Source organism: Amaranthus tricolor, chromosome 2 (genome assembly GCF_026212465.1).
Source record: "Amaranthus tricolor cultivar Red isolate AtriRed21 chromosome 2, ASM2621246v1, whole genome shotgun sequence".
Classification (NCBI taxonomy): domain Eukaryota; kingdom Viridiplantae; phylum Streptophyta; class Magnoliopsida; order Caryophyllales; family Amaranthaceae; genus Amaranthus; species Amaranthus tricolor.
The window spans coordinates 35,358,297-35,372,500 of NC_080048.1; the positions used below are offsets into that span (position 1 = coordinate 35,358,297).

At 33.3% G+C, this 14,204-nt stretch overlaps 1 protein-coding gene across 2 annotated transcripts; it reads left to right on the forward strand.

Annotated features, from left to right (window-relative positions):
• Positions 1-1,673: 1,673 nt before the first annotated feature.
• Positions 1,674-8,139, forward strand: LOC130806309 (protein disulfide isomerase pTAC5, chloroplastic-like). 2 transcript variants are annotated; one of them, XM_057671329.1, is made up of 7 exons: positions 1,674-2,411; positions 2,660-2,755; positions 2,862-2,981; positions 3,444-3,678; positions 4,318-4,355; positions 4,426-4,581; positions 7,718-8,139. In XM_057671329.1, exons 1-6 carry the CDS (start codon positions 1,785-1,787, stop codon positions 4,522-4,524), a joined length of 1,215 nt encoding a protein of 404 aa, XP_057527312.1. In that variant the 5' UTR covers positions 1,674-1,784; the 3' UTR covers positions 4,525-4,581; positions 7,718-8,139. The 2 variants fall into 2 exon arrangements, with proteins under 2 accessions (XP_057527312.1, XP_057527311.1); XM_057671328.1 differs by having other exon boundaries at positions 1,675-2,411; positions 7,713-8,139.
• Positions 8,140-14,204: the final 6,065 nt, after the last annotated feature.

Below are 14,204 nucleotides of genomic sequence, written 5' to 3' on the forward strand. Positions count from 1 at the left end.
CACCAACATCGCAAAAAACTACTCATAAACAAACTAGAATTATTCCTTAAAATAAGTATTAAGGCTCAAATCACTTACAAGTTGCAATAAAAAAAAATTGTATGAACGATTAAATATTGCACAAACAACTAGCTCGAGAATTAAAATAAAAAAAACTCAAGAAAACTTTTTTTTTGTCCATCTTTCTTCCTTCCTTGGCCAAACCCCTACACCATTGATACCACATAAATCTTTTTTTTTCCTTGTTGTTTTGATTATAAATGGCATAATAAGGCATTAAGATATGATTTAAGGTGATTTATTCACCATAATGCTATTGGTTACAAAAATTAACTTACCCCTTCCGATCTTCTACCTTGATCGTCCAAAAGGGTCAAAACATTTATTATTTTTTGTTTTAATTTAACAATCATAAAATGTGAAACGGTAAAATGCATCGTTACTGATAAAACTTAATCAATTGAAAACTAACTTTTTTTTAAAAAAAAAGATTAGTAAAATATATAGGTTATATGATTAAATCAAAAATAATTTAAACAATCTCAATTCTATATTAATCTATTTGTTTGGCTACGAAAAAATCAAACTGAGAATTAACAAGACGTTACAATAAATCAAAGATTAGTCAAAAAAAATAATAAAGCTTTTAAACACATAACAAATGAAAGTACCCTAAAAAAACCCTAATCAAGGAAAGCAAGATTGAATCATCACATCTTTACTCTCTAAACTCTCAAATGCAAATTTTTCTTGAAATATGAGCTAGATTAAATTAGAGTCTAATGTATAAAATACAAATTAAACTCTAATATCACCAAGATCGAAGGTGCGAAATGCTTTGATGAACAAATTTTTCTTTGAATGAATTGACGATGTTCATAGGAAATAAAATGCAATAAAAGAACACAAAGATTTACGAGGTTCACCAATGTAAGCTATGTCCTCGGAGGTGTGTAGTATCTCGATCATACTATAACAATGGAATTTCAAGAACTTTTACAATGGAGAATTACAATTGGCTTAGGGGTTATTTTTGTAGATGATCAAAATGAGCATATGATCTCTCTATTTATAGAGACCAATACATTAATGAGTATGCATACTTAAAGCTAAGAATAAATAAGACATAACAACTCCAATAATACAAAACGATCAAAAACAACATCCTATGTTCTAATCTTGTTGCTCGATCAAGGCACAATGTTTGCCTTGTTCGAGCACCTTGCTACGAAATCTAAACTTTGCACTTCCTCATTAAATCTATGCATTATGCTCCATAATTCATGCCATTATTCCCATGATTAAGAGACACTTCATCAATACACTCATAACTCATACATTAACATACACTTAAACACACACTTTAACACTCACCTTTGAATGCGTACACTCAATGCACGACTTAAGACAATATAGCAAATTTTACCTGTCTCGCATGTAAAGGCATTCATTTGGGTTATCGGGTTGATTTCAGGTTAGGTATTCCAGATCGTTTTGTAATCGAGTTTTTGTGTCCATATTATTTTTTACGCAATTGTTTATCATTTTTAAAGTCTGATAAAATCAAATTCAATTACATCATTAGATAAATTTTAGATTATCAAATCTATTTTGAACACCCCTAAATGTTTGTAGTATTAGTCGCTCTGATAAACTTGAGTCACTATAAAAAAAACTTACGCGAGAAGTTGAATCACCGTGGAGCTCAACTGTCGAACTTCATTTTTGTTGTGTACTACTCCCTTAGTCCCATCGCAGAGCTTAACAACGGAGGGACTTGGTTAATGGCGGTAATTCTATCCAGCAACTTCTACAGTATAACCTACAATTCTCATTTCCACAATCATCATCATCATCATCATCATCATCACAATAATTCAAGAATATTTCGCATTACCTGTAGAAATTCCATTCGGAGAAGATGTGAATGTCAAGCTTCATCAAAACCTAGCAGTTACGATTTTGAAGCAGAAGATCAGCGATGGCTTCGAGAAGAACAGCGATGGCTTCGCGAAGAACAACGATGGCTTCGTGAAGAACGACGATGGAATAGCGAACGACAATCTTTATTACGCCAAATATCAGAATTATCTCTCCAAATTCAGCATTTGCTGGAGGAATTACAAAGTCTTCGAAAAATTCGAAGCAATTCTGCTGATTTCGATGTCGATTTGGAGGTAACATTAACTAAAATGGCGGCGTTTTTGCAAGATAAGAATTTCAATCAGATTTCGGATTCTTCTGATAGTAAGTTGAAATCAGAGTCCGAGATGGCAAGTTTGGATTCTTCTTCTGATATACCTTCTCTTAGTGGGGCGGATAGCGAGGAGGAGGAGAAAAAATCACCATTGAAAAAGGCGAGTTCGAGCTTGAGAGTTGGAGCTGAAGGAGAAGAAGTTCGCGCTTTGCAGGTTTATTTTTCTCTATTCGTTACCTAAATTTGATTGATTATCTGATTTTGTTTTTTAAGTGTAAGTTTGTTTGCCTCGCTTTGAAACAATTGAAGTTGATTGCGGATACTGATTTGCAAATTGATATTAAGAGATGGGATTAGTGGAAAATGGAAATGCTATAATTTGGTGACTTTGTTCATGTATCCCTACTAGGCGAATTTGCACTGAAAAGTTTTGCTCATAATTGAATTGTGTGAATGTGTCAGGAAGCATTGATGAATTTAGGATTTTACTCTGGAGAAGAGGATATAGAGTTTTCTAGCTTCTCGATTGGCACTGAGACAGCAGTTAAGACTTGGCAAGTATGTTGCATTTCATTTATTAATTCAGAAAGTCTTCGCATATTGTTTCAAGTTGTTTAGAGAACAGTTCTAAATGTTTAATTTGCATTGCCTTTTGGATTTATAGGCTTCTATAGGCGTTCGTGAAGATGGAATTATGACTGTTGAGCTTCTAGAACGATTGTATTCATCTGAGATGAAGAATTTGGATCCTTCCCAATCATCAGCAGTTTCGGATATTCCTAAAGTAAGGGCTATGTTTGTATTCGGGATGGTTTACTTTCTAGCAATATGTTGTCTCTACTTTTGGATAATGTCTTCGTATATGCAATAGTTGTTAGCTGATATCTTTACTCATGCCACATTTTTGAAGTTTTAAGTGCGGTTTTATGTAAATCACATTTTTGAGATATTGATTCTTTATCAATGTGTACAAAAGAATTAACCGAGCCTGACTGCACTCCGAATAGTGCTGTAGACCTGTAGTAGTGAATATTCTTTCTAGCTTTGGAGTTCACTCCTTTTCATCGTTATCTCGGATGAGCGTATTGAGAGAATTTGTTTTCTTGCTTTGCATCCTTGTTGTATGAACTATCACGAATGTCAATTTTTCTTGGTTCTTTTTGGTGTTTGTTTGCTTTATATGTTGAGTTTCTGGGTATAATTTATGTCAATGCGAACAACCTTGGTGTATGTTTTATGGTGAAAGGATAATGAAAATGGAGCTCCTATCAACGCCAAGGAAGTTCCACAGACTGTTGTCCAGAAAGAGCCAACTGATATGGAAACATCCCAGCACCGAGTATTTCTTCTGGGTGAGAATAGGTGGGAGGAGCCTTCCAGGCTGAATAAAGGAAATGATAAATTGGGCAGTGGTGGCAAGGCTCAAGCTTCTGTGCCAAAATGCACTGTTTGTCGAGGAGAGGGTCGTCTATTGTGCATGGGTATGTAGATACACAAGTTCATTTGCTTAAATGTTCTCTGTTTTCGTTATTGAGTGTCTAGTAAGCTCTTAAAATGCTTTACACTTCTTCCGCATATCTGCAATCCACTCAACACTACAGTAAGTACTTGTGAGTCTTGGCTGTCTTCTTTTCACCTACCAAGATTTAATAGATTTATTTGATAGGTATGCAAATCAACCAGTATAGAAGTTTCATTAAAGTCGATAATATTTAATGAAAAGGACACCAATTTTTCAATACGAGAGATAAATTCTACAAATGCATGACTAATGTTTGATGTTACCGGCTTAAAAACGATACTAAATCCTTCATGTCATTCTTTACTTCTCTTTTCGAGATCATTCGCTGATCTATTTTTTCCTCTCAAGTTGCTCAAAGTTTCAACTCTCCACTTTTCAAATTGGTGCAGTTTGTGGTCTTTATTTCACATAGCCAAGCCATAAGAAATTTTGTCTCACTTTATTTTCAAATGTCGACTCTTTCTTATGTCTTCAATCTTCATTTCATAAGGTTTCAATATTTACACTTGAACAAATCACGCAACTCAAGTTTTTATTTCGAAATGGATATGTGAAGGTTGCCTTAACTTATACCTAAATCTAGTACACTTTTTTGCAGAGTGTGATGGCAGTGGGGAACCAAATATTGAAGAACAGGTTGGTTTGAAAATTTGTTCTCCAGCTTTTGTATGTTTGTTTTATACTTATGTTGAGAAATTTGGTGCAGTTTTTGGACTGGGTGGAAGAAGGAGCAAAGTGCCCATATTGTGAAGGCCTAGGATACACTGTCTGTGATGGATGTGAGGGGAAAGGTGCTGCTGCCTAGTTGTAGTGTCGAACATATTTTTTGATTCCTCGCTGACTTGCTGGTTTGTCGAAGCAGGTACTTGCTTATTAGTTTTCTTTTCCGAATGGAGATATCTTATCATTGCGAAGAGTATTCAAGTTCATAAAACTGAGTGTCATTTATCACATGTTTTGTGCCTCTTAAATCCATTAACTGTTAATCGTTTGCTATGCTTTTAGGGGGTGTCAAATGTCCTGGTTTTCAAGTAGAAAGTAAAGTTTTATATCTGCCTAAAAACATCACTTAGCTGTTCAATTGTGCTTGCCTGGATAAAGCTTGAAGAATAACAATGATTTTCGGCTTGAGTACAAATTTATTTGTTGATGGGGTTATGTGTTTACACGCTCAAGCTTTGCCAATCAAGCTTTCTCATTTAACTTTTCATGTACTTTATTACATTACATCGTGATTATCGTATGCCCTTTACAAAAGTGTGCGCCTAGGCTCTCCTAAAATTTGACAAGAATAAAAATAGCTGCTGATGGTACCTCCTCATAGCTTTATGCGAGTTTATAAACTTTATCCCTTGGCTAGTTTAACAAGGAAAAAGTTAGTAAAAAGCATAGTCTCTTAAAGTTTTCAACAATTTGCTTGAAAATGGTCCAACTGTCTATTGATGAGGTCAAAAGAAGTCTTATTGTAGGCAGGAAAAAAGCAGTCAAATTCATAAGCCTTCATTCAAATGATGAAAATAAACATCAATCATCAGTCTAAAATATCGTTTCCAGAAATGTCGTCTTCTAATCATCGTTTTGGCTCTCGCCATCATAGATGTTTGGTGCTTGCTGATTAAATTTTTATCTTGGATGTAACTGGGCTTCTTTTTCTTTCTTATTTTTATTAATGTTTTTGGGGTGGGAGGAAGGAGGTGGGGGTGCCTCCAGACTGTACTAAAAGCCTGCGCAAATGTCCGTTAGCTGTTAATGAAGACCAAGTTGATGAGGTGTTGAAGTATTATTTACCTGTCAGCTTGAGGTGATATGGAGCTGGTAAGGACTTATGTTCTGTATAGAAACGACAAGTCAAATAAGTAGAGCAGCTGGTGCTAATTGATGAAAGATTAGGAAGGAGGAGGAGATACATTACTCTGTAATCTACATGGGTCATTTCATAATTCGTGTTGGTTTAGTGATCTAGCTTTAGGGAGGATACACTACAGAGAATTGCATCATAATTCTTAAAGTATCTTGATAGAGAAGACTAGTCGTAAAAAAGATGGGAATGTGGGATCTCAACTCTATATTGCGGGGAGTTTAGTCAAGAGAAAAAAACCGATTGTCGTTTTAATTTTGAGTACTACCTATAAAAGTTTCTAACTAATTGGGAGAGAACCAGACCTCCTGAAAGCCTGCTCATTATACTGCGATCTAGTTCCTTACATGTTTGATCTGCCATGGCAGTTCACAACATTTAATTTAATGCAGATCTATTACCCATGACCTCAATTTATGACTTTATACCAACTACAGATACCATACCTATACTGAAATGATATGTGACAAGTTATTACTATGGATTCCCCAGTCCCCTATAGATCACCCCCGTTTTCCCCCAATTTATTTAGAGATGTTTGATAAATTTAGGACAAGTGGGATGAGAGGGTAAATGAGTTGCAAATTGGTTGGTGCATTCAGAAAAGGAAAGAAGGATAAACAATTAGTGGAGGAAAAGAAGGATATATATAGGGCAAGTGGAAAGAGTGTCGTGTAATTTAAACCTAAATCCAGGATTTCAAATAATATATATGCCATGTTTGGGAACGATAATTTCATTTAAAAATTTAAAATTGGCTCAAATTTATTGTTTGACAAATCAAAAATTTTCAAATTTGGATTTGGATTAAATTCACCATTGTTTTTAAATTAGTTAAAGTTGAGAATTTAAGAATGACTACCAAAACCTTGTCATTCTCAAATTCTTCATTTATAATTTCATAATTGAAATCTATAATTTAAAATGAAATACTTGTTTCCAAACACTATAATAAGAAATTTGAGAACACAATACAGAAGATCAAATCTAGAATGAAAATTGAACTTTATACTTCATATTGTTGGTGAAAGTGATGGCAACGAAGAGGATCTGGTGGTCTTGGCATCTTTAGTGCCAACAAAAGAAGCAAAGTATTGGTTCTTCTGTTTTTGTGGAGGACTAACCTTGGGAGGGCAGAATACGCGGTGTGAGAGGAATTGTTGACTAAAACTTTGATTTACTTGATTAAGGAAGTGTTCTACATCGTCAATAAAAAAAAATAGAATAGGACTGTTAAACTTAAATCAGTGTTAATTATTTAGGGATTGTTGGATGGATGAAGTGGAGAGTATTACATACAGCTCTAATCCTCTAAACAAGAATTTCTGAGTATGGACTTAGAAAACTACATAGATACTATCCAATTTTTCAAAAAGATGACCAGGGGTTATCGTTTAAAAGAAGAACAGGGAAGTAGTTTTTGTTTAAACCTGAACACTTCATGCATTATGATGTCACTATGTGGTCTTTTAAGTTTATTTTTTCTTTGCGTGTATTGTTAAGGGCTCAACACAACTGGAAAGCACCACTATGGCCCGTTTGGTAATTGGTACTAAAGGGTGGAAATGGTAATGAAAAGTTAGTGTAATTTTGGTAGGAATATCTGTTGACAATGCTAATGGTCATATTTATTCTCTTTCACCAATCTTAAATGCTTCATAAAATTAATTCCAATACATTATCATTTTAACATGTGGTATTAGGTGGTAATGGAAAATTGTAAACAAAAACTTTTTCATGATCAGAAATTCATTACCATGAGAATGACTTAATACGTATCATGAAAATTTACACTACAAATTATTCCCATTACTACCAATTATTATAGTTAACCAAACGAGCCGTTAGAGTTTTATTGTCCAATTGAGTCGAAGTCATAGTTTATGCATCTTAAAATGTATGTGATGCTATTATCCAAATTTATTAAGTCAATAAAATCTTAAATTCAGGTACACCAATTTTGAAATTAGTTTGTAGCTTGTGTACCTTTTACTTCCAGAGTTCTGATTTTATGTTCATTTTTTCTGGTCCAACTACAGAATGGATATGCATGTCTGTCTAATAGATGAACAAAAGTTCTCTGGCTATATCTATGTTAACTTCAAAGATATTTTTCTGTCCCTTTTTGTCCTCAGTATAGGGTCATGGAGGCATGTCCGAACTACTTTGGATAATACAAAAGAAGCATATGTGGTGGAAGGTCTACCGGTTCGTATCAATATTTCCCAAGGAAATGTGACTATATGAGGGCTGGTGCCGCACCATGGAATTTCTTTCCTCGCCTACAACTGTAATATTGATATCTTGCTAGTCAGTTTGCAAGGATACCCAATATGTTATTTCGTTAGCCACGAAGCAGAAGATGATGGTGTATTTTGTGCTACTGCAGTTGCTCTTCACTCCTGCTCTGTAATAACTACCTGTATTGGCCATCATGAATCACTCAATAGCAGTACAAATATATAATTTGCAGAAATGTTGATCAGAATTTTTAGGACTAACCTCATTGTTGAAGAAGAGATGCATCTATTTATATTATAAAATTTTAGTAAGTTCAAGTCATATTGGCGGAAAAATAAAAATTTATTCTGTGTTTTTCTTTATTTAGATTAAAAAGATTAAAATTGAAGGTTGATTTTATTTAGAAAAAGTGTCATCAAATAATTTGCACTTTTTATTTATGAAAAATCATAAATAATAGTTTGCACGGGTAGGGATGGCAATTCAGTCCGAATTCGATCCTAGTCTGACTCGATCTAAGGAAAATAATCCAATTCGAATCTGAGGAAAAGATTATCCGACTCCAACTCCGACTTCACGATCCGAATCCGAGTTAGAGACGGACCGGAGTTGGACCTTATTAAAAATCCAACACTCCGACCCTGAAGGAAATCCGACTTTGAATTTGACTTTTAACCCAACATTTTGTTTCCTTTAAAACTCAAGACGTGACTAATTCAAGCTTTCTCTCATACTAATTGTAATTTTCGATTTTGAAAAAACTACTTGATATTTTTATTTAGATTAATCAATCAAAATACGACAAATCAGATCAAGAGAAATAAAATACGTCAAATCAAAATGCGAGAAAATTTTGTTAAATTGTAGTATTAGGAATATTTCTCATGTTAAACTTGAATTCAAAGTACATATTTTTTTGTTAAATTATATTTGAAAAATATATTTTGTTAACTTCGTATGATTGAAATCATTAGTACAATATCACAACGATAAAGTTTGATAATAATCCGACTCCGTTGGAGGCCCGAGAGTCCGAGTCGGGGCAAACTTGGAGTATGCATAATCCGACTCCGAGTGGAGGTGGACTGAAAAAAAAAGTTTGACTAAAATCCGGAGCAAAGTCGGAATATGTATAATCCGAGCCGAGTCCGACCCATTGCCAACCCTAATCACGGATTAGTAAAAAACCAACCTTATTACTAAAATAAAGTTGTGTATGGTCGACTTTGGTAACTTGGCCTAGACTAGAGGTGATCAAACACCGGGCCGAGAGGCAAAAATCTGTCCATTTATGCGGGCCGGGCCGGGCCAAAAAGTTCTTGCCCAAACCCGTACTGTGCGGGCTTTTGCGGGCCTATGTAATATATTATTTATATATATTATGTAAAATTTAAATAACTTTATAATTTTTAAATTTTTATGTAAAATTTATTTATCCAGTCTAAAAGCACTCATCAATAATGCTTTAAATTAAAAACTCTCATTTTTTTATTTAATAATTTCTAATCAATCACCGTGATTTATAAATAACCAAAAAAATAAAAATATAAAACTAAAATAAATAAAACCAAAAAAGACAAAGAAATTCACAAAACTACAAATACAATTGTTGCATATTATAATTTAAAACACAAATTAAAAATAATTGAAATAATCAAATACAATTCTTACATATTATACATAATATAAAACAAATTTAAAATGCAAATCATGAACACACACTTTTTCGGGCCAGGCCGGCCCGCGGGCCAAACACCAAATCTCAAATCCGTCCCAAAAAAAATCGGGCCACTTATTTTCTACCCAAACCCGCCCATCGGGTCATATTTTGACACCCAAACCCTCACTTTTTCGGGCCGGGCCGCCCATGATCACCTCTAGCCTAGACACACTTAGTTTGGACTTTGGAATGGTTTTGTGAAGGTTGGAGTTTGAAACTAAAACTACAAACTGCCTGTGTAGCTTACTTGCTTTGCATCTCTATTTGCTACTCTTACAGTTTCCAGTTTCACTTCTGCTTGGAGAAAATGCTCCTTTGTTGTTTTGGGCCTTTTTTGACTAAATCAAATTTCGTTTTAGCTTTGCCTAGTTGAATCATAATAGCTGAAACTTTTAAAATTTAAACCTTTTTCAATAAAAGAATTTAAAAATAGGCATAATTATAAGAAACTACTTTAGCTATATCCTTTTTCAAAAAACTATGTTATCTAAATTTTTTTGAAAAAAACTACCTAATGTAACACAAAAGTTTGCAAATGACTACCAGTTAACGGTTGTCGTATATTGATCGTTAACTTTACACTTTGACCAACACATGGAGTGTCACGTAAGTTATCAAAACACTCTTCTTCAATTAAACGCACGATTTTAAAAAGGAGAAATCAAAGAACCCTAATTTCTCTCATTAAACCCACGTTTTTCCCCTTTCTCCTTGACTTCCCTAATTAAATCCTTCAAAGAATCCTAATTTCTCCGACAATTATTCCGCCATTAATTAGTAATGTATTCTCTTTTTCAAGAGCAAATTCGAAACCTGAAAAATGTGAGTGTGGAGTTCCCTATGCAAGGAGAGTTTCATGGACCAAGTAAAATCCTAAAGCAGGTTTAAGACTTGCGTTTTTTATGATCCTGATCAACTCTGATCAACTCTCTCATTCGTAAACATGCAAATCAAATCGACAAATAACAAACCCTCGATCCTCCTTCTTCTTCCTGCCAAATCCATTCAACGCTTTTCATCAGTCTGCAAATCATGGCATTCCTTAATCACATCATCTTCTTTCATTTCTACCTACAATGATCACTCTTCTTCGAACTCTAAATTTCTCCTCCTTAAACATCCTCACCCAGTTCCTTTACTCCATGTCAATTCATCCACTTTTCTCTATTTAATGACTCTTTGACCGAACTTTCAACCATTAAACTTCCTAAAGAATTACGCACGGGCCAAGAATGGGATACTATTCGACCCACAAGATTTGAACTTGTTACTTCCAACTCCATTAATGGAGTCCTTTGTATTCTTGTGTGTATAGGTTTTTTTTTAGTGGGATTGATTTCGATTGTGATTTGTTCCTATGGAATCCATCAACAAGTAAGTGAAAATCTCGAGTTCTGAGTTTACTGGGTTGTTTTGATAACTCATGTTACACTCCACGTGCTGGTCGAAGGGTCGTAATAGTCAACAAACGATAATCGTTAACAGGTAGTCATTTTCAAACATTTGTATAATATTAGGTAGCTTTTTGCAAAAAATATTTAGATAAGGTAGTTTTAAAAAAAAAGCATATAAATTAGGTAGAATCTTGTAACTTTGCCTAAACAATAAACATATTTTAAAACTATTTTTAAAATAAATGTTTTTTTTGCCCGAACCTATGATGATTTAGTTGCTTTAATGTTGTTAGCAAGGTTGTTAGGATCGGGATTCGACGTAGGATTGTTGAGGGGGTAGGATCAAAATCGGTAGAAGCGGATCGTAGGATCGCGTGATCCTACTAATATGCATTAATATGCTTTAGATAACTGATTTTCAGTCGTATTTGTTCTTTTTTTAAGATTTAAAGGTTAAATTAACACTTATTTGACTTCAACTATTAAGTTTTGCAAAAGAATACCTTTAATAATCATTTTTAAAATGCAAATCAAGAAAAACTTGAATTTTATTCATATTGATATAATTGTTTAGATATATACATATGTATACATAAGTAAAATCTAGATAATATGAAATTTTTGTACGATTGAAACTACACTTATAGGATCGGATCGTAAGATCGTAGGATGGTAGAATCGTGTTTGACCCAACTACTTAAATTCTGGAGCTATGTAGGATCGTACGATTCTACCAACATTAAGATCCTACCTACGATCCGGATTGATCACCTAATTTTGGAACGTAAATTCGTAGAATCGTTGATCAGGATCGAGATTCTGATAACCATGGTTGTTAGTAACACCTATTGTTAGTAACAACGAATAAGACAAAACTTAATAACACAAGTCAACATTCATTTGTTTGTTGTTACAAGCAACGAACAAGTAAAAAGTTTGGTAAGATAAGGAACCAACTTTTTATTAAAAAAATTACAAAGAAAATTTCGTTGTTATTAATTTCATCCATATGATTCACTTCGTTTTAATCTTATTCATATTTTTAACTCTCTTTAATTTCATTTATGCAATTTATTTTCACTCTTTATTTTTTTACTATATGTTTATTTTCTTTAAAAAATACTAATTTTCTCTTCACAAATTCTTATGGAAGACAATTTCTTTGAGAGACTGTCTTAAATGTGCCGGCCTAATACTTTTTAAAATGATGGTTAAATCAGTTCATTAATTACGTCACTTCATGAAACCAAAAACTGCACCCCATCATTTGAATTGTCTCATTGTAAAACACGCCAATTTACTTTCCCTACTGCTAATCATCATTAAAGAAAAAACCTTCCATATTCAGTGACCTTCTCCCATTCATACGAAACATCATTTCATAAACTACAATTAACCATTTTTACTCTCTTATTGTTTTGTTCATCAATTTCCAAGATCTTCCCCTCTATACTCTCCCATTTTCGCCATTTTTAATCAAAGATCTTGCCCAATTCCTTCATTTAACCCAGGTATTTTAAAAATTTAGGTTGTTTTATTTTTTTCGATTAGGTTAATTTTTCATGTTTTCATATTTATTTTCATTGTAAACTATGTTTCTCTTGTTTACTGCATTTAATTTCTATTTTTTTTCAATTTTAGTCATGGATGATGAACAAACACTAGTATCTGCAATGGAGAATCTAAAAAGACCCAACTTAAACCCGAAAACGAGTGCTGATGATCAAGATTCCAGCCGCTAACCTAAACGGAAGAAGGCTAAACTTTGTTATATAAAAGTGGAAACATATGAGGGATCATAAGTTAATTTTTTGTTTCTATGTAAATCGACATTAGACTTATTGTAAATTGGTACTTAGTTGCCAGTGGCGGACCCAGGAATTTCAAATTGGGGGGTCAAAATTTCGAATATCGGTTGTGGCGATGGAAAGGCGAGGGCAAAAAATCGTCGCCAAATGGAAAAGCAAATTAGCGACGAATTAGCGACGGGAAGTATGGTCGCCAATCCGTCGCTAAAAGCTTTTATTTTTTTAAATTTTTTTTTAAATGTTTAGCGACGGGAAGTATGGTCGCCAAGTGGTCGCCAATTGGTCGCTACAGTAATTTTTTTTTTAAAACTCATTTATTTTTTTCAGATTGGGGGGTCCACTGCCCCCCCTTGACCCTAGCTGGGTCCGCCACTGTTAGTTGCTATGAGTTATATTTTATTTGCAATAAAACGATATTAAGTACGTTATAAATTGGAAATAAATCTGATAAGTTGGCATTAGATCTAATGGGGATATGTTTATCGTAAGTTGACACTAATTCTAATAAAAATTGCATCGTTGTTATTTTAATTATGAATTAGGTCTAATATTGTAAATTGATATTTAATCTATGTAAGTTGGGATTTTATTGTTATAAGTTGACATTTAATACAATATAAATTGACATTTAATATGACATAAATTGGCTTTTAATATGATATAAGTTGGCTTTTAATATGATATAAGTTGGTATAAATTAGGGCTATATTTATTGTAAGTTGGCATTAAATGTCAATTTATATCATATTAAATGTCGTTTTATATTATATATTAAATGCCAATTTATAACAATAAAATGCCAACTTACAATAGAAATGCCAACTTACAATAAAATGCCAATTTATATTATATTAAGTTGGCACTCGTTCTCGGGTTTAAGTTGGGTCTTTTTGGATTCTCCATTGCAGATGCTAGCGTTTGTTCATCATCTATGACTAACATCGCAAAAAATAGAAATTGAATGCAGTAAACAAGAGAAACATTAGTTTACAATGAAAATAAGTAAATAACAAATGAAAATAAATATGAAAAGATGAAAAATTAACCTAATCGAAAAAAAATAAATAAAATAACCTAGATTTTTAAAATACCTGGGTTAAATGAAGGAACTAAGCAAGATCTTTGATTAAAAATGGCGAAAATGGGAGAGTAATGCAGGGGAAGATCTTGGAAATTGATGAACAAAACAATAAGAGAGTAAAAATGTCGAAAATGGCGAGAATGGAAGAGTAAAAATGACAAATTGTAGTTTATGAAAGAGAAAATTATAATAAACTACCTATTCTATACCCTTTTTGCAAAAAACTACCTTATCAAAAATTTTTTGCAAAAAACTACCTTATATAATACATTTCCTTGCAAAACACTACCTTATAACGGTTTTTAACGTTTGACCGTTTAAATTAACCGTTGACTATCAGGTGATAGTCACGTGACCTTATAAACCTTTCCTTCTTCTTTATT